A 24,440-nucleotide genomic window follows, 5' to 3' on the forward strand; every position below is an offset into this window, starting at 1 on the left:
ACTTATACTTAGTTTATTAATATCAACGTCACGTTTATAAGAAATGATACTTATTAATTTTATATAAAATTTAAAGTTTTATTAGTAATTTTAATTGAGATGTTATTATGTCCTTCAGTTGATGGCAATACTTTTTGTTTCTGAAATATTTTCTTTTTAATTTTTTTAAAGGATTTTAGAGTTTAGTAAAGATAAACTTTGTTAAAATTCTCTTATAATCTATAAAAAATTTAAAATTTATTTTTTTTTTGGGAATTGAAATATAGAGTAAAAATCATCGACTCGTAATAAATTTGGAGCATATACAATTTTTTTTTTTTAATTTTACGGATCTAACCATGAAGTTGGGTAAATCCAACCGCCTTCGCCGTCTCTACTCTTGGTAACACTTTTTATGAATCGAACTGTCGAAATCCGAATCTAATTTTGTGAACTTGTGATAATGATTTCTTCAAAAACAAAAAAAAAAAAAAAAGAAGTGAAATTGACAGCTAAATAGAAGAGAAAATTGACTCTAAAATCAACGAAACAGGGATAAAGAAAGAATCATTTTTTGCCCTTATGGTTAAATGTTAATAATCTGAAAACGATTTTCTTCTCGAACCCGGGGGACCAATGGGCTCTAGTGAAGAGAAAGCATGACAAGTTTCAAGCTGCGCTGCCTAAAATTTGTAGGGTCCAAAATGGAATTTTGTTGATTATTGAATCTTACAAACGGCAGAATCAATAAACAAACAGATAAAAAGGTTTCATGAATTTTCGTGTGTATTCTTCACAAGTGAAAGCCACAACTAATTATAATTATAAAAAAATTTAAAATCAAAATAATTCAACTCATATTTTATTATGGATGATCAATGATCTTTTGCACGGTCATGATTAATTACACCGTGGTATTATTTATTAGTTTAACAAACTTCACATTGTTCTCAAATTCTTCCACGTGTACGTAGGTGCTCCCCAGATCATTTCATATTTTTTTCCTTTTGTTTTTTCTTTTAAAGTAGCATTTTGCAGCTCTTACTTTTTCGTTTGGTGGAAGTCTACGACTCTACGCTTATTCCTTGCAGCAAGCAACACCCGCCTTAAATTAAATTAAATTAAATAGAAATACGATTAGAGCTCCAGATAATGTTAATAAACTAGAATAATTTATCAGAGTTTGGTCAGAAGTTAGAATGGCGACTGATCCTGAGCAAGCGCGAGCGAGACTCTCCTCTTTCGGAAAGGTTCCTTCGTGATTTTGTTTTAGTGAATTTGTTTCAATTCTGATTATAATTATTATGAAAAATAGCATCCTCGTAGTAATAATTTGATTATAATAATTTATAATAAAAACTAATTTGATTCTAATAATTTATAAAAAAAAAAAAATAGTTGGGAAAGTCATCTGGAGAGATTGGGAGTGCAGAAGAAGAGCCACTTATTGCTAAAGGAATCCGTCCATCTCCCGAAAATTATTCTGTTTCTGCTGCAATTCTCCCGTGAGTTTACTTCATTTTGCTTTCCTTTGCTTTTGCTGTTGATTATTAAATATAGTAATTTTCTTTTTTAAAAAAAAGGTTCATTCAATTAGGGAGCTTGCCGTTTTCTTTATGAATAATTTGGTTGGGTTTGAATTATTTGTTATTTGATTTTGATTTCAGATTTCTATTTCCAGCCCTTGGAGGTCTTCTCTATGGTTATGATATTGGGTCCACTTCCTGCGCTACCATTTCTATTGAGGTAGCTATAGTAAAATTTCGCGATAATCTCCGTCTATATAACTCAATTCAATAGCTCTTGTAACCATTTCCGTATTTGTCTTATACTTATTTGACCTTCTTTTGTTTGTTTGTTTGTTTGTCCAGTCACCCACATTAAGCGGAATTTCGTGGTACGACTTATCTTCTGTGGAAATTGGTCTTATCGTGAGCTTCTAACCATATTTTTTGCTTTTCATCCATTCATGTATATTTGTTGATGGAACGATTCTTTGTTTGTCTTCTGTTTTACTATCTTTTGTTTATTTGTTTATTATCTTGTTCTTTTTATTTCAGACTAGTGGATCATTGTATGGGGCCTTGATTGGTTCCATTTTAGCGTTTAACATTGCCGACATTCTGGGTAAGTTCTTCTTTTGCGTTATGAGCTTTAAGTTTAAAATTGATTGTCAATTCCTTTTTCTGCATTAAGTTTAAATGATGAATTTAAACTGAAGGGCGTAGAAGGGAGTTGATTTTGGCTGCTCTCTTGTATCTTGTTGGAGCACTTGTAACGGCATTGGCACCTGACTTCATTATTATGGTTGTTGGGCGTTTTGTATTCGGCATAGGAATTGGTCTGGTAAAACTAAATCTTTTTGTTGCACACATGCTCTTTACACCATTATTTTAAGCTAAGCTCCAGAAATTTGATGCACAATTTATCCATGTAATCCTATCATTCAGTTGCCTGTTTCTTGCACCTTTTTTTATTATATTTTATTACTAGTAGCACAATGTTGATGGTAGCCAAATCCCTTCTCCATTCATGAGCAAGGTTCAATCCTTAGACCTTTTGTTCAACCATAAAAAGATTTTGCATGTTTCTTTTGTCTACTATTGGCTATTTAGACATGCAGCGAATTGCCTTGGCTTCCAAGTCTTCTGGTAACCTATGATACAGTAATGTATCCAACCTTAGATTTAATCATTGTACTTTGTAGGACACGCACAAAATTTACATCGGTACATATGAACATAAGAATCTACTCCTGCATACTTTACATTCACAGTTGTTTTTATGTATATATCTGCATACATGCATGCATGTGCACACATTCTTTTTGTTTTCTTGATTTAATATGCATTCAGGGGAATCTACTGGCTCAGTAAACTTGCAGAAAAATGAACATGAAGCAAAGCAAAAGTCTTCTCTTATATGACAACAATTTTCTGGAAATGAACTTTTTAGTTTATATACATTCTGATATTTTATTCCATTTGGTAATTAACTTTTGTGGAAACATTTGGTTACCCATTTTTAATTTAGGCAATGCATGCTGCTCCGATGTACATTGCTGAGACAGCTCCAACTCCGATGCGTGGTCAACTGATCTCTCTTAAAGAATTCTTTATAGTTCTTGGAATGGTTGTAAGTGCTTCAACTTATGATTAATTTGGGTTTCTTTTAGGCCAAGTAGTACATGCCATACAGCCAACCATGGTTGCCTTCAATCTTCTGTTCTCTTCTTTGCTAAATCTTGCCTCAATAATTTTTTTGATGAGATATTTTAAGAGTAGATTTTTCTTTCAGGGTGGTTATGGTATTGGAAGCCTTTTAGTTGATTTAGTTGCTGGTTGGCGCTACATGTATGGAGCTAGTACTCCTTTGGCAGTGATTATGGGAATGGGAATGTGGTGGCTTCCAGCATCTCCTAGATGGCTACTTTTATGTGCCATGAAGAGAAAAGGAGATATGCAGGATTTGAGAGAGTCCGCAATAAGTTGCTTGTGCCGTCTCAGGGGTCAATCTATTGGTGACTCTGCTCCTACAGAAGTGGATGAGATTCTTACAGAGCTCTCTTATGTTGGAGAAGACAAAGAAGTTTCACTAAGGGAAGTATTCCATGGAAAATGCTTGAAGGCCCTTATAATTGGTGCAGGATTAGTTTTGTTTCAACAGGTATCTTGATTAATTGAAGTGGTATGGTCTTGTTAGATCTGGAAAAAGAAAGGGAAAAAATCATTATCGATGTATATATTTTTTATTTAGAGAGAGAAGAGAAAGAGCTCATTTGAGGGAGATAAACAGTGGAAGAATAGTTAACTACTTAATCACATGATTCACCGATATAAAGTAATAATAACCTATTGAACACTAAAATTTAATTTGATGATACGGATGTAAATGGAGAAATTAATGGTTTATGATAGTATAAATGTATGTTGGGTGGGTGTGCTGCATAATTTTACCTTTTTTTAAATGCTTTGTTATACGTCATTTGCTCTTTCAAGTAATTTTGCCAAAGGATTTTCTGATATTAAAAATTTCACTACATGATAGATGGAGTAACTTGATGGGTGTATTTAGTTTGTGTGTATATATACACATAGTAACATTATCCAAATATTATCTATTATCGACGTAGAATATCTCTAACAATGGTATGAAGTAGTTTTATGAAACATCACTAGGCTTACAAGTCTTCAACTTTTGTGGCAGATCACTGGGCAACCAAGTGTATTGTACTATGCTGCATCAATCCTTCAGGTATGGTGCTGTTTAAATTTATAGCATTGGTAAGGTCACAAGAAGAATTCCTTTTTTCTAGGGACTTGCAGAATAAAACAATGCTTCTTCCTAACCAAACATAATCTGATAGAGTGCAGGATTTTCTGCAGCCTCTGATGCAACACGGGTCTCAATTTTACTCGGCCTATTCAAGGTAGGTTCATGCACTTTATTTTTTATGTCAAATGTTTATTTCTTTCATATACGCATTTTCTATTTAATCATATGAGACTAACGTATTATATAAGTTGCAAATTTCATCTTGGCCTCATTTTTCCTAATTCTGAACACTTTGCAATGATGTCTCTGTCCTGTTGGTAAGTTTAGTGTGTTTTCTCAGCTTCCTTGGAAAGCTTATTGCTTGATTGGAGCATGGAAGTAAAAGCATGTGAAACATTTATTTCATGGAAAGGTGGCAGGAAATATTTTGTTGATTCTGTACAAAGTTACAAATGTACATGCACAAGTGTTGTTATGTTTTTATGACTTCCGATACTGCATGTATGCTCCCCCGCTCCCCCTCCCCCAACAACAAGAAAGATATTTTTAGCTGATTTATCTTGATTTTCATTTTTGAATTTTTGCTAAGCATGTTCATCTTCCTAGAAATATTCTTAGTAATTGATCATATTTCTTATGTAAAAGTCTTGGTATGATGGTCCTATTATCCCATTCCACTGAAATTATTACATTTGTTCTAAACTCTCACTTACTACTTCAATCACCACCATGTTGGTTATTTTTTAACTGAATGTGTATCTGTGGTGACTTATGACTTTACTAGAGGGATGTCAATAATGTGGTATGCTTGTCACAGCCAAGGCTCTTTTTCAGTTCAGCTTCATATATAATTCTATTCCATTAAAAGCACTTCTTTTTTCATGTCTAAAAGTATTCATGATGATTGACCATATCGCTTCCATTCAGCTCTTTTTGCATAACCCGACTTTTCCATTTGATGGCTTTGTTATTGGTAACCTGACATGCTCTTTTGTTGTTGTAGTTGATTATGACTGGATTGGCTGTTCTTGTTGTTGAGAGACTTGGAAGGAGACCTTTACTACTTGGTGGTGTTTCTGGGATTGTAAGTACTTTATTTTCTTCAATGTCCATTTGTGTTTGTCCTATATCATGGGCTGAGGCAAACATTAGACTACCTTAATGTTTCTGTGTCAAGTTCGTATAATTTTTTTTTTTTGCTTGATTTATCAAATGTAAAGTAATGGTGGTTCCCAGACTCTGTGTATCCTTTTTGTTTCCTTTTCATTAAGTTTTACTTGTTCTGACAAATTTTGACAAACAGCAGTGAAAAAGGAAATTGCAAATGGGTGATAATTGCATGGGAATTCTGGTTGTTTGAATTAAAAGTAGTTATTTCCTACGTTCTTGAAACATTAGCAGCAATCATGAATAGATTAATTTAATTGTGACAGGTTATCTCTTTATTCCTTTTGGGATCATATTACCTCTTCTTGGATGATGTGCCTGCTGTGGCTGTTGTTGCGTTGTTGTTGTATGTTGGTTGTTATCAGGTAATCAAGAATTTCAATCCTTCTAAAATTTTATCATTTTAGAATTTTCTTCTTTGAGATGACACGAATTGTTTGCCCAATATATTGTGCAAAACTTAGGTTTTAGAATTTATTTTGGTAGCTGGAATTATGATTGTGAGTGTGCTTCTGTTTTTCTGTACGTGGGGACTCTTTTAGGTTTTTATGAAACAACAGATCTTAAAAAGCAGTGTTAAATAAGCATTGAGATAGAGCTTGTTGAACCAGTGAGCACAACTGTTCTCGGGTAAATCTATGCTCAAGCAGGGTTTTAAGACATTAAAAAATCTCGAAAACTACCTTGTTAAATTTGGTTTTCTCCGATTATGTTTAATCCAAGCCCACAGTTCAAGAAATGCATACAATCACATATGATATCACTTAACATGCTAGTTTTATTCAAGTGATGACAAGAATCCGACCTTTAACAAATAGTACTAGAGTAAGCCTCATTTACTATCTGCTATTAGGCTCCCAATTTTCACATCAAGCTTTCCAGGTGGTTAGTGGGGGATCCATCGAGAGTTTAGATCAGAGTGAAGAAAATGTTAGGTGGAGGAGAATGGCATGATTTCACTGTGATTGGAGTGGGATGTGGGTATTGTATTGTAAGCATGGATGAGAAGTATCACCCTACAGGCTGGTCTCTTTGGCTGTAGCAACTGCTTGGCCTTTGATAACTGGAATGTAGGGGCCTCTGAATATATAGCTAATGCAGCTCTTTTTCCACATTTGCCCTCTTTTTTTTTTCTTTTGCAGATTTTATTATATATAATTGTTTCCGTTATTTAGGCTCACAAAATTAGTTTTGCAGTTATCCTTTGGGCCTATTGGTTGGCTGATGATTTCAGAGGTATTTCCACTTCGTCTAAGAGGGCGGGGACTTAGTGTAGCAGTTCTAGTGAACTTCGGAGCAAATGCACTTGTGACATTTGCATTTTCCCCACTGAAGGTACTTTAGTTTTTCAACTTAAATTCCAACAATATTTCTTTTAAAAACTTTGTTGAATGCTACCTTAAACTACAATCTAAAAATTTAATGAAGTACACATTCTTTGTTGAAAAATGCTTTAGCTTATACGTGTCTCTGGTTGTTTCTCAATTGGAATATTAATTTTAGACTTTTGAGTTTGTCTTCAAGAGTAACCTGATTTTGCTCTAGTTCTGCTTTTTTTTAACTTGCTTTATTTTCATTTCGTTGAATTTATGTCACACTATTCTTAGTGTTATTTCAATTAAATTGCATTATTACCGAGAAGATATCATAACTGTTAGATTATTGCAGGACCTGCTGGGAGCTGGAATTCTGTTTTACGCATTTGGAGTGATAGCTGTGCTGTCTCTCGCTTTCATTTTCTTCATCATTCCAGAGACAAAGGGGCTTACGCTTGAGGAGATCGAGGCCAAATGCTTGTAAGTAATGTTGCATCCACTGGACTAAACTGCAGTACTGGACTGAACTGCAGTAATAAGGAGATGTCAGGATGGAATTTCACCATGGCAATTTCAAAACACAGGGTGGGGGCACTCCTTTTATTTTGCAATTTCAACGTTGCTTGTAAGTTATAGCCAAGGAGTTGTACGGTTTTGGATATAAACAATCATGAGATCTTCATGTGTATCACTAATCAATAATCGGTATAGTCATTTAAGCTATTAATTCCGTCTTTCTTTCTTTTTTTCCCCTTCATTTTAAGAGGATTTAAGCTACCAATTCTGTTGTTATTAATTGTCACATAATATGTCTCTTATTCTTCCAATGACGATGAATTAACCGGGGAACTTTCGGCTATTACTGCATGAAACTCCCTGATGGTTCTGACTTCTGAGGACGGAATTGAATTTTGTGTGGAAAGTAGAAAGACCACATTAGTATTGCCTTTTATTCTAAAAAAGAAATAAGTTAGGGAAAAATGAGACTACATACTAGCAAATTTAGAGAAAAAAAAAATAGTGAAAAGTTAATTAATTTATATCTGTTATTTAAAATAAAATACAATAGATTTTTTTTTTTCAAATACTAATTAAATATCAAAACCTTAAAAACAAAAATAAAAGGAGTACATTTCATTTGGTTGATTCCAAGCATTAACCAAACGCTGGAATTTAATTGATTGAATCGGTAATTTAATTTAATTCCGCCTCCTTTCTTCTTCAAACCGAGGGCATCATCTAATAGATTAATTGATTGAATTGGTAAACTTTTAATTTATGAATAATAATTAATAAAAATTAGGGACAGCTGAAAATTATCCTCGCTAATAAATAGGTGGAAAATTGGGCTTCATTGTTGGGCTTATCCCGAAGCTAGGCCCAAACGAAATTAGCTCTGGGAAGTCGGGAGTTGTTAAATTGAGATGAAGGTTTAGGGTTCTTCATGTTGGTAAACAGAAGTCAGAGAAAGCAAAAGAGAAAGAGATGGGAAAGTACAATGTGGTGATGAAGCGAAAGAGAGCAGAGAAAGCAGTTAGAAAGAGAGCAATTCACGGGGATCCAGTTACTGCAAAGCTTAAGAACAAACCTCAGAACCTCTCTGTTTCAGGAAAGCGGCAGCGCAAGCTCCTCAAGAAATGGCGCAGAGACCAAAAGGAGGCCGCCGACAAAGGCCTTATTACCATGCAAGATGTCGAGATGATGGCCGCCTCTCAACCTGAACATGAGGAAGGTACCCACTTACTCTTGTTCTTGTCTTTCTGGTACTTATTATAATTTTAATCCAATAATTAATCAGGCATTATAATTGCAGTGATTATTCTAAATCCTTTATTTATTGACTTCGCAATTCCAGTTGATTAGGTGGGTGCTACGTGCTATTTTTAACTGGTAAAATCGCTTTTGTGGAGGTAAAAGAGGCATGGGGTTCGAAACGTGCTCACGTGGGTGGGGGAAGAGGATAGAGTTGCCATCACACTACTTAGTAAATATAATAATAATAAGAAGAAAATACAAGTTGATTAGGGAAGTTAAAAATATGGATTGGGCATTACATTTTGGAATGTGATTTTCAAATATTTGAAAATGTCGCTTTCGTGCTGAGAGTAAAATTTCCCTCTTTGAAGTTCATTGTTGCATTCAGATTAGTTTCTCTGTTGTTAAGAGTTAGTGGTTCCTTGACTTATAGATACCTTTAGAATTTAGATAATGCTCAATGTAAGGTTTGTTGGCTTTATGTATAAGCTTAGGTATGGTAATCTGAGATGAGCGTGGAAAAATTAAACTTGTTTCTAGGAATTGATGAGTTTTACAAATTTTCTATGAGCCTGATAAATTTATCAAAGTCAAATTTTAAACAAGTTCTTTGTTGCTTAAAGAAAGCGTACATGTTATTCTTGGTTTGCCTTTTACTGTGATGGCTGTATCCGTCTGTAATTCCATAGGCTTTGACTAAGTTGGTCTGGTTAAACTACTTATGTAAGCCAATGGTCAACCTTTTTTTGGTTTCAGAGAGAGTTGTGGAGGTTTCTCAATGAGGTTAGGTATTATATTTCTAGGAGAAAACTCGTGTTTTTAATTTTAAGCAAAGATTTTGCATGATGTTACTTATATACTGAGTTACTGACTAGTATTGCATCTGCATTAGACCTTAAATGATTGGTGCTACGACTTTATCCATGTTTATCCATGGTGTGTTTAGGTACATCACAGGACACCAACAAAACAACAACAAAATTTCACTTGAAGAAGAGTTTGAAGCTTAAACAGTTAAAACGCAGAGGTAAGTTAATCGTAAAATGATTCTGGATTTTTATTTTTTTTGGGTTCTTTCTTTGATGTTTTTGGGAAATGACCAACTTGTGTTCCTTGATCAATGAACAGGTAAGAAAACAAAAGCAGCCTCTAAGCCAGCTGCTGTTGAAGCTTCAGTGGATTCTATGGTAGAATAAATGCACTGAAGCACAGCATACTACTAAAGAACATATGCTGTTTTCCAAGTGAGCTTGGTGGACAGTTTTGCTTAGGGTTTTCAATAGTTGCTGTAGAATTCACTGAAGTTGTACAATTTTAATGCATTGGCTTTGCTTTTTCTCGGGCATTGAATCATTGTCCATTTGAAATTGCAGTGTTGAAAGTCAAGAATGTAATCAAAGCTGATTTTGAAATACAAAAACATCAGTAGACTATTGGCTTTTGTTAAAATTATGAGTCTGTTATATGAATGTAAATCCCATAAATTTTGTTACGGATAGGGCATTGTTGCTGAATTTGAATCATTTTAATTTGCAAAGCTTGACAAATGCCCTTGTGTATCAATTTTTTCCCCCACCTGATGATAGATTAGGCTAAAAGATTTGTCACAATCAATTTAGTATTTTCATGTCAAACTTCCAACCCTTAGGTCACTCGTAATGATCGATCAATTTTTTGTGCTCGCTCGTAAGTACAAGAGCCTTTTCAACAAAATTGATCTTTAAAATTCTCTTTGGAAGAGGATGAAAAGTTTGTGTCCAAACAAACAACTCTACCAGATATTTAGCAATATGTTTGCCCATTACATGGTTATAGCAGCCTGACAATTCATTAGCAAGTTTGTGAGGCGTAAGCATTTTCCATTCATCACACTCACAGTCACCACTGGTCGGCTCAGAAATCAATACATAGCAACCTCATTAGCAATTTCTGCTCCACCACATCCGTATACAGAATTATATAAAGAAAAAGCTTGGCCATATAAAAATTTGCTTATGCTGGCAAATCCGAAACGACTTTTCCATAACAAATTTAAGGGCACATCATTACATTTCCCAAATTCAAAATTGGAAATCCATATGATTTTCTATCTTGTCATTCATATTTTCTCTTGTATCTTTGGCACAAAATGTCCAACGGCTCATTACCTGAAACATGCTTTAATCCGAACTTCTCAATACACATACACCTGTCAACTATTGTTACAATAGGCGGTTGTGAAGGGACAGAGAATTTAAAGTATTAAGAATCAGATCTTACATAATCAATCAATTTCAACCACCAAAGATTCTTCAGGAGCTAGCTTATGGCACAACAATCAACAGTTAACATCTTCAGTATGTCCTAGGGAAGGTGAACGTGGGAAATGTTTACACTCATTACTTCCTAAACATACCAGAACTCTGAAGCATTCTGCTATATTCACTGATGATTGGAGAACTTTTAATGAGTTCCCATATTTTGGCAGAATTTTTCAACCAGTCACGTTCAGAAACAGTCCTCGCAAAGGAAGGGCAATTCATAGATAAGACCTGAAACAAATGAACAACATTCAAATTTGAATACTTCCCAAGTATTTCAAAAGACAACAAATTTCCAGTACTTCAGGATAATCCAAGATTACACTTTACAACATGTTAATGACCAGGAAATGTGGAAAATGGTCATTAATGCTGTAAGGATTAGCATTAATGCAGCAAGATCCTCAAAGTTTTGTGCATGCGTGCATGCGTGTGTAAGAGAGAGGGAGAAGGAGAGGGAGAAGGAAAGTGAGAGTGAGAGACCTCATCCCGCAATTTCCAGAGTGCTGAGCTGTAACTTCCATACTGAGCATTTGGAGAATCATCTCTGTTCTTAGATGGTATCAAAAACAACTTTGGCACCGTTGAAAGCATATCACTGCTCTGAGTACCAGGTTCAACAGGTTCTGTGGTTGCATTCCCGCATTTTTCCCTCACAAATGAAGAGACACTGAAGTATTGTGCCAGCGCCTTCCTTAGTTGCTCGTAAGTATGTGGAGTACAATTTTGATCTTGGAGTCTACAAACAGAGCCAACATGACAAATGGATGAGCTACTTCTTTTTGTCTTGTTTATTATTTATCTATTATTTTTTAACTAGAAGAAGTTTTCCCAAAAAAAGGGAGAAAAACACAAAGGGGACCAGTTGTCTGCTCAACAGAATCCTGTTAGAAGCAAAAATTGAAATAGCCACTAAAAGAAGAATCGTCGAAGAAAAGCTCCAGTTTCCAGAATTAAACAGAACATCCTTAAATTCATCAGAAACTGAAGCCCATTGAGACCTAAAGTAACATGAGTTACCTCATAAATATTTAGAATATTCCTACCTAGCTTCTTAAAAAGTCCTTATACTTCTTTTCAACAAATTAACTCAAAAAATGTAGTACCATGGCAATTCCATAGTACGATAACCTTCCTTCATCCAAATGCACAAAACTGTTCTATAAAGAAATAAGCACAGGGGTCTGTAACCATCCAATAATCCAACAAGGGCATGTCTGGGAGGTAGGACGGTTCACGGGACTGGACAATATCTCTGTGCCATTGCAGTTTCGTTATAGTTCATAACAATGAGCTAGAGGAAGACATACAATTTTGAGGCTAGTTTGAATTGACATTCTAGACATGCCTCCAAATAATTGAACTAATTCCTTTTTTGCAAGTTCATATGCAAAAAAGTGAATTCAAAATTAAAGAGTTAGGGTTGATGAAATTAGATGATGATGAAGTCTACCTTCTTGGAATAATTTATAACTTAAATTCAAAGCCAAAGTCTTAAAATACTTTCTTATATCAAAGTAATACCAAGTAGTTAAGAAGAAAAGTTAAACAAAACTATAATTTATAACTTGGTAGATCAAATAAAAATAAGATTGGTGAAGCTGTATCTGTTAGAAACAGAGATAACCTGTTGGTTTGTTAGTCACCAGCATTTCACCAACATAGATAGTATAATTTCACATTTCATGGCCTCACTCAGTACAAGTTTTATGGTTTCCCCTACATAGCCGGCACATATCAGTTTTAAGAGTGGTGCTGGAAAGAGAGTACTCAGTGTTTTGTGGTTTTCTCCTACATAGCCTGCACATATCATTTTTCATGTTACTGCTGGGAAAAGATTACTCACTTTGTATGCACAAAAACTGGAGTAGCCATATACTCTTCACCCTCGTTTGCTTTATCTTTCTTATCTTTTTCTGACCCCAAATTTGAGCTCTGTGAGTTGGAAGCAGTCAAAGAAGATGGATCTGGTATGCCATGCTTCAACAAGTCAACCTGCAATTAGATGAAAAAGGACACATAAGATCCAATGTGGACCATTAGTGATATATTTACCAAACTGGAAATAGCAATTTTTGGAAACATAAAATCATCTGGAAAAATACAGAGAAATTCCCAGAAAAGGCTCTCGACCAAAATTTGGTGTTTAGTTGAACTTTCATTTTTTTTAAAATATGAATGCATTATGCACTCTGTTAAAATAGAGATCGGGTCAGTCCATAATATTAAACTTACAACCTTTATGCTTGAGACCCAACAAAGGGTTTGCATCACTTTCCCATACAAAGCATTTTCCCTACAAGATAATCAGTGGTTGAGCAAGAGTAATACCGTCGACATCAAGCGCCACATGTTATTGCCATGGACTCCATCAGATACCACCAGCAAAATGTGACAAATAGAAGCCAAGAGAACACCAAGCTACAAGGACTCCTTGCAGTACACAGGAAAAATACGAACATTTAGATATTCTACCATAAGGAATATATATTCACCATGTACTCGTAGCACAGACAGAACCATTACATAGTTCACCGGTTGTCAAGTATTCTTTCAGAAATAAAATCAATTAACCCATATTTCAACCCTTACCTGAATACTCATGAGCTCAAGAGCCAACTCGGCGGATAAAGATTCACCACTAAGAACTGGAATCATGGACGAGCCATCAGGTCTCATAATTTCAGCTAAAACAGAAGAACTGAAAACAGGCTGCGAGTAAAGAAATAAGCAAATATAGAAAATAAAATATAAAAGGGAAAAGAGTAAAGGCACTTAAAAAATCCCAAGCAGAGAGTGTTTCTGGGTTCCCAAATATGTGGTGCACATATTTACATGACACATCGTTTTATAATCAATTGAAGGAATTTTGTGTCGGACATGAAAACAAGGAAACACCTGAGTGTCGAGAAGTAAAAGGCGTTGAGCTGAAATTCTTGGTTCAATTCCGGAAGTGCAATGCTTAGCCTGAGCTCTGGTATCTTCAGATAGAGTAGGGAAAGGAGGAAGCATTCCAGGTGAGGTAGCATCAAAGCCATAAAGCTCGTTCATAATGGTGGACTTGCCCACACCCGGAACACCAATCACTCCCACCACTGTAAACTCCGTATTCTCACTTAAAAACTGTACCAACCAACAAGCACAACAACAATAATCAGCTGTCCATGTATATAGGCTCCGTTTGGCAGCAAAGATAATACTATTTTGTCAAAAAAAATTATTATTTTTCAAGCTCAAAATTATTTAAAAAAACATATTTACCAAACATTATCGAACCGTTAATGAAGAGAGAGCGTTTGAGTGTGTTACCGGTAGAAAGCGATCGATATGCAAGTCCCAGGAATCAGACAACAAGTTGAGAGACGGAAGACGAGATCGGAGCGGATGCGGGTGAACATGCGGCGCCGTTTCGTCTTCCCCACGCCCAAATTTACCGCCAACAGCTCCACCGCTCACGAGTCCAGGCTTCGCTAGTAGGATTTTCGGACCCGACGACGGATTTGATGATGATGAACCAGCCATTTTTTTTCAATTTTTCTGATATTTTTTTCGATTCTATTTTAGTTTTATATTTTTAACTAATTATATATGTGAATGGGCACGAAACCGGCCCAAGCCCGACCCGCTGAGTTGGGTTGGGTTAAATTTTACCAACCCAATCGGGTTGTTTTTCACAACCCGCCAACCTTATACTAACTTTTGCCCTTTTGCCCTTTTAACATAAATGGGAAAACACAAGTATAAAAGCCAAAAGCCAAAAAAAAAAGAAAAAACTCGTAGAAATACTTAGGGGTGGGCATTTTTTGGTTCGGTTCGGGCTCCGAACCGAACCGAACCGGAACCAATCAGTTCTTAAAAACTCAAACCGAACATGAACTGAATTGTAGAACCGAACCGAACCGAAATATTTCGGTTCGGTTCGGTTCTACAATTCAGCTCGATTTGGTTTGGTTCGGTTTGGTTCGGTTTGGTTCGGTTCGGTTCGCACATATACCTATATTTTACAGTTTTAACCAAATGTCTTACTGCATTTTATAATTTTCACTTTTCAGCTAATCTCACTACATTTTACAATTTTCACTTGCATTTTATAGAATAGTTCACAACAAGAAAAATAAAAAGTCTTGTATACTAATATTTTCCAATAGTCTTGTATACTAATATTTAAAAAAAAAAAAGAGAAACTTCCGAATTTTATCATTTGAAGTTTTGAACAGATTGTTGGATACAACATACAAGTATTGTTTGTTTTTATTTTGATTTATATAGTATTTTATTCTCTCTAGCTTGTTATCTTCTTCATTTATCAATAATAAGAATTTATCGTTCAGTTTGCATTGTGAAGCTGAAATTAATCAAAGGCTTAATTAACATCAATTAATCACCGATGCAAGCACGCATATAGCTGGAAAACGCGCAGGGCATGGGCATGCTGCAGGTTTAGAAAAATAGCAGCCATGAGCCATATATCACTGCACGCAAATGCAAAACTAATTAACTAATCAAAGAGACGTTGAAATTAAACACTACTAAAGCAAAATAACAAAAGTACTAATACAAAATAGTCACAATAAAAAACACACCTAAATTTAAAATCTATTACAAATTATAAGTTCATAACAAGAAAAATAAAACACAAGAAGTCTACAATACACAAGCACCAACTTCAAATACCCACATCATCCGCCACCCACATCATCTACATGAAAACCCATACTCTAAACAAAACAAAATAAGAGAAGCCTTCAACTTCAATACATAAGCAACAATTTCATCCGCCGCCCACATCACCTACATCAAAATTCAAACTTTCAAAGTGAGCCAAAGCAACCATAATTAAATTTAAACTAAATAAACTAAATTTAAACTAATTAAATTTAATAATTAATAAATATACATATATATCAATTTAATTACCTAAAATGGTTTATGTTCAACTGCAATTTTCATGTTGACCTACAAAGTTGGTCGGCCGTTGTTGATTTGCGAAGTTCTATATACAAAAATTGGACAAATTGAACAAGGTTAGTAATACTAAAAAAATAAACTTAGATTAAAATTAAACAAATTATATAATGTTGATAATACTTAAAAAGTAAAATATACCTTCCGCAAGTTGATCCATAAACTCATTATCTTCAACCAATTTATTTAGGTCCGCCGTTGTATCCATGAAAAGAGAAGTCCGCAACCAATTCCTTGATATACTTGACAAGATTGGGTAATTAGCACTATTCACCCTCCACCATAATAAAATATCAAATTTAGTGCCCAAATTACTTTTTGCAATTTTTTCAGTCTTCTTCATCAAGTAAAGATCCAACTCATTTGACAACTCCGGGCTACCTTCACTAACCGCAACTGCTTTACTAAATTCGGAGAAAGGATCCTCAATCATAACATCATCATCATCACCCAAATCCCAAAAATTCGAACCACTTCCACTTCCATTAGCTAAATTTTGGGTCCCGCTTGTGCTTCCGCTTGCACTTCCACTTGCACTCCCACTTCCACCCTGTTTGTATTGTGCATTATAAGACTCATAAAGCTTAATCAACAAATTCTTGACCATTTCCTTCATCTCAACACATTTGGCACTATCCTTGCCATATAATTTCTCAAAGCAATGTGTTGCGAATTTCATTTTTCCCCTTGGATCAAGTACGGAAGCAACAATCAACAACTTATTTATCTTGAAACAACCATCCCAATACTTATTAAAATTTTCCTTCATTTTAATTGCCATGAAACCCAAAAGACTATCGTTACTAGCGGACAATGATCCCAAAGATTGTTCAATTTGACATATCAAATTGTAACAAATATTTGATGTCACCTAAAAAAAATAATGTTAATAAAGCTAAAATAAACTTCATCATATTATTATATATCATAAATTAAAAACAATATAGCTTATAAAATTAAAAACAATATAGCATCATATTATTATATATCAAATCATATTATTATATATAGCATTAAAAACAATATAGCTTATAAAATTAAAATTAAACAATATAGCATCATATTATTATATATCAAAAATTAAAAAAAAACATTTATAAAGATTTGATGTTACCTTCAAAGATGAAGAAAACTGCAAAGTCGCATCATGAAACGTCTTTAAAAACTTGACTATGCGTCGAGTATTTTCCCAATCACTGTACAATGGCGGCCCCTCCCTTTTCTTCTTCCCACCCTCTTTTTCATTGAAATAAGCATCATAAAGCTTATCTTCAAGTGACATTCGATCAAATGCCGGCTTAAATTTTAATGCCGTATTCAACATGGAATATGTAGAATTCCACATAGTGGGACAATCCAAAATCACACTTCCTCGGCAATTAATCTTCTCTTGTTGCACACGAATTTGAAATGCTTGCATTCTAGCAGTGGAAGATCTCACATACTTCACCGCATTCCGAACACTAACTATACTCTGCTCTAATTCCTTCAACCCTTCAGTAACGATCAAATTTAATATGTGTGCACAGCAACGAACATGCAAATAATCTCCATTCAACACTAAGCCATCATCCCTCCAAGTCTTCACTCTATTAATCAAGTACCTAAGAGCACCCTCATTTGGACTTGCATTATCAACAGTTACAGTAAACACTCGCTTAATACCCCAGTCAATTAAACATTTTTCAAGCTGCTTACCAATGGTCTCGGATGAATGATCATTAACAGTGTTAAAACTGATAATCTTCCTATGTAAGTTCCAATCTCTATCAATAAAGTGAGCGGTGATGACCATGTAGCTAGCTGTTGTAATGGAAGTCCAAATATCTGTGGTCAAAGATACTCTTTGCTTATTCCCCGCCAATAAACTCTTCAACTTAGCCTTTTCCTCTAAATACATCTCAAGAGTATCTCTACTAATGGTTCTTCGTGATGGGAGAAGATATCTCGGAGCTGCAATACTACAAAAATGCCTAAAACCCGGATTCTCCATAACAGAAAAAGGCAACTCATCAAGAACAATCATTTTCACAGTTGCCCGTCTACAAGCTTCTTGACTAAATCCTCTTGCTACAACTTCATCACTACCAACATCTTGAGTTAATGTTGTTTGGCTTTTTTGCAAGTCCTTGAACTTTTGACATCTTTCACGGTTATGAGTTCTCAAAGTGCTAGTCCCGTACCCGACCGTCCCACATTCAAATTCTTGACCATAGTAGTTGCATTTACACTTTGTATGATCATTTGGAACTCTAGTGAAATGTTGCCACACTGTTGATCTTGGAGCCATTTTTTTCCTTGGTAGTGGTGGTTTGGATGATAATGACTTTTTTCGCTTGTTTCCACCGGTGACAATTGTTGCCGAATCATTTTCATTATCATTAACTTCAACTTCATGCTCAAAATCATCAGCTACACAATCAAGGTTGTCTTGAACTCTTGAATAATTAGACATCTAAAATAAATCAAATAAAAAGAAATAAGCAATCATGATTTATTTAATAATTTGATTTACTTTCAATGAAAAAATTGAAACAACAACTTTAATTTACTTCACAATTATGCTAACTAATTATAAATTTATTCTTGAATTTTCTTTTCTATGTGGCAATATTTGTTTACAATTGCATAATTATAGCATTGGCAATTCAAATTCAACTAGTTAACATGATAATAATGGAATATTTAAGTAACTTCAAGATACCAGAAAACTCAGCTAAATAACTCAATCATGCATGCAAATAAATTACTTTTCAATAATGCAATTATAAGTAATATTCTTTGTAGACTTGCAGTGACTTGAGGAGAAGAAAAAATTCGAAGTGTGGAATAAGATCTAGTTTGAAACTATAGATTTATGATTTATCTAAACTGTACAAGGACAAACTTTAATATTTGAAACGTATATAAAAAAAAGTACGATCTAGTTTTTAAAACTATACATTTATCTAAATTCACTTAAAACTTTGAGTGCAAATTCAGTACCAATGAAACATTTTCAACACGAAAAGCAATATCCAAATCAGATGCAACAATCAGTACAATTCAGCCCTTAGTTAGCCTTCAATATTGATCCCTAAAGTTATCATGCAACCCACATATACAAAAAGATAAACGATACGGCAAGAGAGACAGCAGAATTAGAAACATATGAAAAAAATGAAAAGTGTTTATTGTAATTTAATTTCAAACTGCCAAATGCCAATACAATTTCAGACTGCCAGCAAACAACAATTATACAATTATACAACAACACCTTTGATTTTACATTCAAAGAAATATGATTTAAAAATGTAAATCCCACTTTAATAGATGAGCTGCCTAGAGCTCTACACGACAACGACTAGACAAGACAACTTTAGCTAGCTAAACTAAGCTTTGTTTAGCTGGTGCAACGCGAGATAAGCTCGTTTATCAGACTGCCAATACAATTTCAGACCGCCAATACAATTTCAGATTGCCAGTGCCAGCAACCAACACCTCCACAAATTTGACCCCACATAAGCTTCAATTCAAACACAATTTCAGACTGCCACAACATAAATTAAAAAAAATAACCTGCAGCAGTGAAGATGAGTGATGACGCGGGCTGAGTGATGAGTGGCGGTTAGAGCAGTGAGGCCTGAAGACGAGCGGCGTGAAACCATGAGCGTGAGCGTGAGGGATCGAGGGCTTTGACGGCGTCACCACGCTTGAAGACCGTGAGCGTAAGGGACTGAGGGCTTTGAGCCTTTGACGGTGAGCGTGAGGGACCGAGGCACCGAGCTACTGAACGTGTGAAACCGTGAGAGACTGACGGCTTTGATGGCGTCACCACGCTTGAAGAGATGCGCCACCGCTGACCATGATGCAAGGGATCCAGGGAGAGGCCGCGAGTCACCGATCCGACGAGGGAGATAATTGGATTTTGGACTTTAGGTTTAGAAATTAGGGTTACGAAATTAGGAATTAGAAAAAGGGGATTTGTGATTTAGCTTTTTATATTTTTGATTTTGAATTTTTATTAAATTAATTTGTATATTTTTTATTTTGATTTTGGATTGAACCGATTGGTTCTTCGGTTCGGTTTGGTTTTGAACCGAACCAAATGTAAACCAATCGATTCTTGTAATTTCAAACCATTCGATTTTTTACATTAGAACCGAACCGAACCGAATTAAGTTATTTCGGTTCGGTTCGGTTCGGAAAAAACCGAACCGTTTGCCCAGCCCTAGAAACACTCATGGTATCTAGGGGTGGGCAAATCGGATTTCGGTTCGGATTGTTCGGGTTTCGGTTCGGGTTTCAACCCGTTCGGGTTGGAGAATTGAACCCAATCGGGTTCAAAACGCCAACCCGAACCAAACCGAACCGAATTTAATTCGGTTCGGTTCGGTTTGGGTTGACAATTCGGATCGGATTGGGTTGATAATTCGGGTTACAATTTCGGTTCGGGTTAATTCGGGTTAGTTCGGGTTAGAATAATTTGTTAACATAAATATGTTAATAATATTGATTTTGATGATAACAAATTTTAAATGTATTTTGACATAAATATTGGAGCTATTTCTTAATAAACGAAAACTCTTTTAATCATTGCCTTATTTCTTCATAAAAGATGGTTTTTCAAATTAGAAAGAAATTCTCTGCAAAAACATGTTTAAAATTGCAATACTGGTTATAAACGGTGAACCGGTTATTTTAAACGGTTAACCGATTATAGGCAGAGAGTAACACATTTCCTAAACCTCTAACCGTTTATGGAAAACGGAAAACACAATGGATAGGGAGGTTACTGGAAATTAACGGTAAACCGTTTGCTTTTAAACGGTTAACCGATTATCACCAGAGAGCAACATTTGCCTAAGCTCTAGCCGTTTATGCTTAACGGAAACACCCAAGATGGGAAGGCTACTGGACACTAACGGTGAACCGTTTATTTTAAACGGTTAACCGATAACGTCCAGAATCGAAGGTTGTCCTCCTCTGGCATTGATTAACGAAAACTGATAAGGCTAATTTATTGTGCAGGTTACTGGAGACAAACGGCAAACCGTTTATTTTTAAACGGTCAACCGATAACACCCAGAGAAGCCACTTTATGCAAACCCTTAACCGCTAAATGAAAACGGATTAACTGATGTTCATTGTGCAGGTTACTGGAGACAAACGGCTAACCGATTATTTCAAACGGTTAACCGATAATATCCAGAAACGTTACTTCATGCAAGTCCTTAACCGTTTAGCGTAAAACGGTTAACCAATGTTCATCTTGCAAGTCTCTGGAAGTTAACGGCGAAAGGGCAATCCTAAACGGCAAACCGTTTATTTGAAATCTGGCTCAACGGTAACTTTGACCAGCCTAAACGGTTAACCGTTAATGGCTAACGGCGAACCGTTTTCTGTCCGACAGTTTGTAACGGCTAGATTTTCAGCTCCAAATATAAATAAGCTCATTCAAATTCAAAGAAGATTGATCACAACACAACCATTTGAGCTAATATTCGAGAATACAATCTTCATAGAGCTTAGAACACATTCTTGCTTCATCTACTCACATATCAAACATCATTGTGTAATCTTATATATTGTGAGAGGCAAAACAATTTGTAATCTTTTACTTTGAGTGATTGTAAGTGTTGGGATACACTTGGGTTAAGAGATTGGGGATAATCTCTTGTTGTAAAGGTCCATTGACACCTTGGAAGTCAAGTGTAAGCATTTGAAGCCTTGGAGGCTTGCTTAGTGGAATCCTCAAGCCCGGAAAGCTTGGAGGCGTGGACGTAGGCGAGGTTGGCCGAACCACGTAAAAATCTCGTGTTTGAATCTCTCTTCCCTTATCTTTTTATATTGTGATCATCTTAATTGTTATTGCTTTGAATTTGAGTTATATTTGCATTAAGATTTTCTTTAATATTGAATAATTTTTAGAATCCCAATTCACCCCCCCTCTTGGGTTGCATACTTGTATTTCATAATTCGGGTTAGTTCGGGTTAGTTCGGATTGAAACAATTTAATCTAAAAATTCTAAGTTTCTAACCACTTAAAATCTAAAAATTTAAATTCCAAACATTCTTAACAACAAATATCCAGTACAATCAAACTACAAAAATTACAAATCTAAAAATTAAAATGGCAAATGGCAACCATGATTAAACATCTTCATTCTCCACATGACAAATAAGGCTAATAATCCATCTCTAAGACTAACACCATCAATATTCAACACAACATCTCCAAATTAGCAATAATTAACCACCACCATAGAAAAATATCGAGCAACAACGGATAGAAAATGAAGCAAATCAGTCCATGCTGCAAAAAAATTAAAAAACTTAATTAAAATTTAGTTGAATAACTCAATATGCCTTAACAATTCTCAATATTACTAGTAGCATATTTGTATTATGACTATGCCTTAATTGTAAATGATTATTAAGTTTGATCTAAATCGATAACAAACTTACTGTTGCAGCAAAAATCTTCATATTAGAACACTTGGATGTTCTGCTTATGTCGATTTACGAAGCTCTACATAAAATAAAAAGATTTGAAGTAAATAACTCTTTAACTTAAAGTAAACAAATCTAAAAAATAAATAAATAATCATTAATATTTATACCTTCTGTAAGAGCATCCATGAACTCATTTTCCTCCACCAACACCTGAAGGTTTGTCGTTGAATCAACAAAAAGTGAAGTTCGCAACCAATTTTGTGTCAGTATCAATGCTTCCACCATATCAGGAGTCATAGAACTCCTATATTCATCTAAAATACGACCTCCTGTGCTAAAGGCGGACTCAGATGCAACTGTAGATACCGGAATGGCAAGTACATCTCTAGCTATTTGCGATAAAATTGGGTATTTCGAACTATTAGCTTTCCACCATAATAAAATATCAAATGGAGCCCCCAATGCATTAGACACTTGATATTCAACCGACTCCATCAAGTAAAGATCTAGCTCATTTGAAAATTCTATGTGATCTCTAGTAACGGCAACCATCTCAGTATATTTGGAAAAAGGGTCCTCAAATACCTCATCGTCTTCATCCATAAAAGTCAGCCCACTATTAGCACTAATACCCGCACTTTCACTCGGAAATGCACTCACACTTTCACTCGGAAATGCACTCGCACTCGCACTAGCACTAGCACTTGGTTTAAAGTGTTGAGCACTATATGCTTCAAAAAGCTTGTTTAACACATCCTTCACCACATTTTTCATTTCAGCACATTTTGCACTATCTTTACCATATAAAGTCTCAAAGCAAAGTGTTGGAAAATTCATTTTCCCCCGTGGATCTAATATAGAAGCAACGATCAATGACTTGTTTATCTTCGAAGACCCCTCCCAATACTCTTCAAATTTTTCCTTCATGCTACTTGCTATCATACTAATGTGTGGGTCAAGGCTGTCCGCCATTGTATTCAAAGCTTTTTCAACTTTGCATATCTCGTTGTAGCACGTACTAGATGTCACCCTCAGTGAAGAAGAAAATGACAATGTGGCCTCATAAAAAATCCTCAAAAACTTGACCATCCGACGAGCATTATCCCAATCATAACTTCCTGGTGGTCCGATTTTTTTTTTCCCACCTTCTTCTTCATGAAAATAAGCATCATAAAGCTTATCCTCATATGCCATTCGATCAAATGCCGATCTAAACTTCAATGCCGTTGTTAACATGGTATATGTGGAATTCCACCTAGTTGGACAATCTAAAACCACACTTCCTCTAGAAGGCTGACCATTCTTCCCCAAGATCTTTTCTTGCTCTACACGAATTTGAAATGCTTTCAATCTCGCAGTAGATGATCTTACATACTTCACAGCATTATGGATACTAATAATACTGTTATCTAGTTTTTTCAACCCCTCATTAACAATAAGATTCATGATATGTGCGCAGCAACGTACATGGATAAAGTCACCATTCAACACCAATGCACCATCTCTCCAAGTCTTCAATTTATTCGTCAAATAGGTAATGGCAACTTTATTTGCACTTGCATTATCCACGGTGACTGTGAACACCCTCTCTATACCCCAATCAAGCAAACATTTCTCGAGCTGCTTACCAATTGTCTCCCCTTTATGATCAGAAATTGTGTTAAAACTGATGATCCTCCTGCGTAACTGCCAATCTTGATCAATAAAGTGTGCTGTTATTACCATATAACTGACCGTTGTGATGGAAGTCCAAATATCCGTAGTAAGAGACACTCTTTGCTTCTTATCACATAATAAACTCTTCAATGAAGCCTTTTCTGATAGAAATATGTCAAGGATATCCTTGGTAATAGTTCTACGAGATGGAACCATAAACCTAGGACATGCAACACTGCAAAAATGTCTAAATCCAGAATTCTCCACATGCGAAAATGGCAATTCATCAAGAATAATCATTTTAGCAGTCGCTCTTCTAATAACCTCCTGATTAAACCCCCTAACCACAACCTGACCAACCTCTTCATTACCGACACCAATAGTTTCTTGACTTAAAGCTGTTTGATTTTGTAAATAACTTTCATATTCTAAACACCTTTTCAAGTGGTTCGACAAACTACTAGTCCCATCAGTAGATTTACATGAATATTCTTGGCCACAGTAGTTGCACTTACACCGATTATAATCTTCCGGCAATTTAGTGAAATCTTGCCATACCTTTGATCTTGGAGCCATCACTTTTCTTGGTTGA

At 35.3% G+C, this 24,440-nt stretch overlaps 4 protein-coding genes and 1 long non-coding RNA gene across 5 annotated transcripts; 2 read left to right on the top strand and 3 right to left on the bottom strand.

The window, feature by feature from the left end:
* The first annotated feature begins 1,016 nt into the window (after nucleotides 1–1,016).
* LOC102610785 (D-xylose-proton symporter-like 2) lies at nucleotides 1,017–7,464 on the top strand. The gene is made up of 14 exons (XM_006478848.4): nucleotides 1,017–1,229; nucleotides 1,378–1,484; nucleotides 1,647–1,725; nucleotides 1,851–1,910; nucleotides 2,040–2,106; nucleotides 2,201–2,325; nucleotides 3,013–3,114; nucleotides 3,277–3,645; nucleotides 4,186–4,233; nucleotides 4,346–4,408; nucleotides 5,258–5,338; nucleotides 5,688–5,786; nucleotides 6,619–6,756; nucleotides 7,090–7,464. The coding sequence occupies exons 1-14, from the start codon at nucleotides 1,179–1,181 to the stop codon at nucleotides 7,219–7,221; spliced, it is 1,521 nt and encodes a 506-aa protein (XP_006478911.2). The 5' UTR covers nucleotides 1,017–1,178; the 3' UTR covers nucleotides 7,222–7,464.
* Nucleotides 7,465–8,165: 701 nt separating this feature from the next.
* Nucleotides 8,166–9,984, top strand: LOC102611088 (uncharacterized). Its single transcript, XM_006478849.4, has 3 exons — nucleotides 8,166–8,469; nucleotides 9,439–9,519; nucleotides 9,621–9,984. The coding sequence occupies exons 1-3, from the start codon at nucleotides 8,223–8,225 to the stop codon at nucleotides 9,686–9,688; spliced, it is 396 nt and encodes a 131-aa protein (XP_006478912.1). The 5' UTR covers nucleotides 8,166–8,222; the 3' UTR covers nucleotides 9,689–9,984.
* A 511-nt stretch (nucleotides 9,985–10,495) lies between these two features.
* LOC102611390 (uncharacterized) lies at nucleotides 10,496–14,351 on the bottom strand. Its single transcript, XM_006478850.4, has 7 exons — nucleotides 14,102–14,351; nucleotides 13,691–13,915; nucleotides 13,385–13,504; nucleotides 13,124–13,213; nucleotides 12,639–12,787; nucleotides 11,276–11,531; nucleotides 10,496–11,023 (listed from the first exon to the last, which is right to left on the bottom strand). The coding sequence occupies exons 1-7, from the start codon at nucleotides 14,312–14,314 to the stop codon at nucleotides 10,871–10,873; spliced, it is 1,206 nt and encodes a 401-aa protein (XP_006478913.2). The 5' UTR covers nucleotides 14,315–14,351; the 3' UTR covers nucleotides 10,496–10,870.
* A 1,212-nt stretch (nucleotides 14,352–15,563) lies between these two features.
* On the bottom strand, nucleotides 15,564–18,212 carry LOC127900823 (zinc finger BED domain-containing protein RICESLEEPER 2-like). The gene is made up of 3 exons (XM_052436069.1): nucleotides 16,872–18,212; nucleotides 15,899–16,628; nucleotides 15,564–15,583 (listed from the first exon to the last, which is right to left on the bottom strand). The coding sequence occupies exons 1-3, from the start codon at nucleotides 18,210–18,212 to the stop codon at nucleotides 15,564–15,566; spliced, it is 2,091 nt and encodes a 696-aa protein (XP_052292029.1).
* A 3,725-nt stretch (nucleotides 18,213–21,937) lies between these two features.
* On the bottom strand, nucleotides 21,938–22,497 carry LOC127900950 (uncharacterized). The gene is made up of 3 exons (XR_008052864.1): nucleotides 22,360–22,497; nucleotides 22,205–22,268; nucleotides 21,938–22,052 (listed from the first exon to the last, which is right to left on the bottom strand). It is a non-coding gene; the product is annotated as an uncharacterized LOC127900950 (long non-coding RNA).
* Nucleotides 22,498–24,440: the final 1,943 nt, after the last annotated feature.

This window comes from Citrus sinensis, chromosome 3 (assembly GCF_022201045.2).
Source record: "Citrus sinensis cultivar Valencia sweet orange chromosome 3, DVS_A1.0, whole genome shotgun sequence".
NCBI lineage: Eukaryota > Viridiplantae > Streptophyta > Magnoliopsida > Sapindales > Rutaceae > Citrus > Citrus sinensis.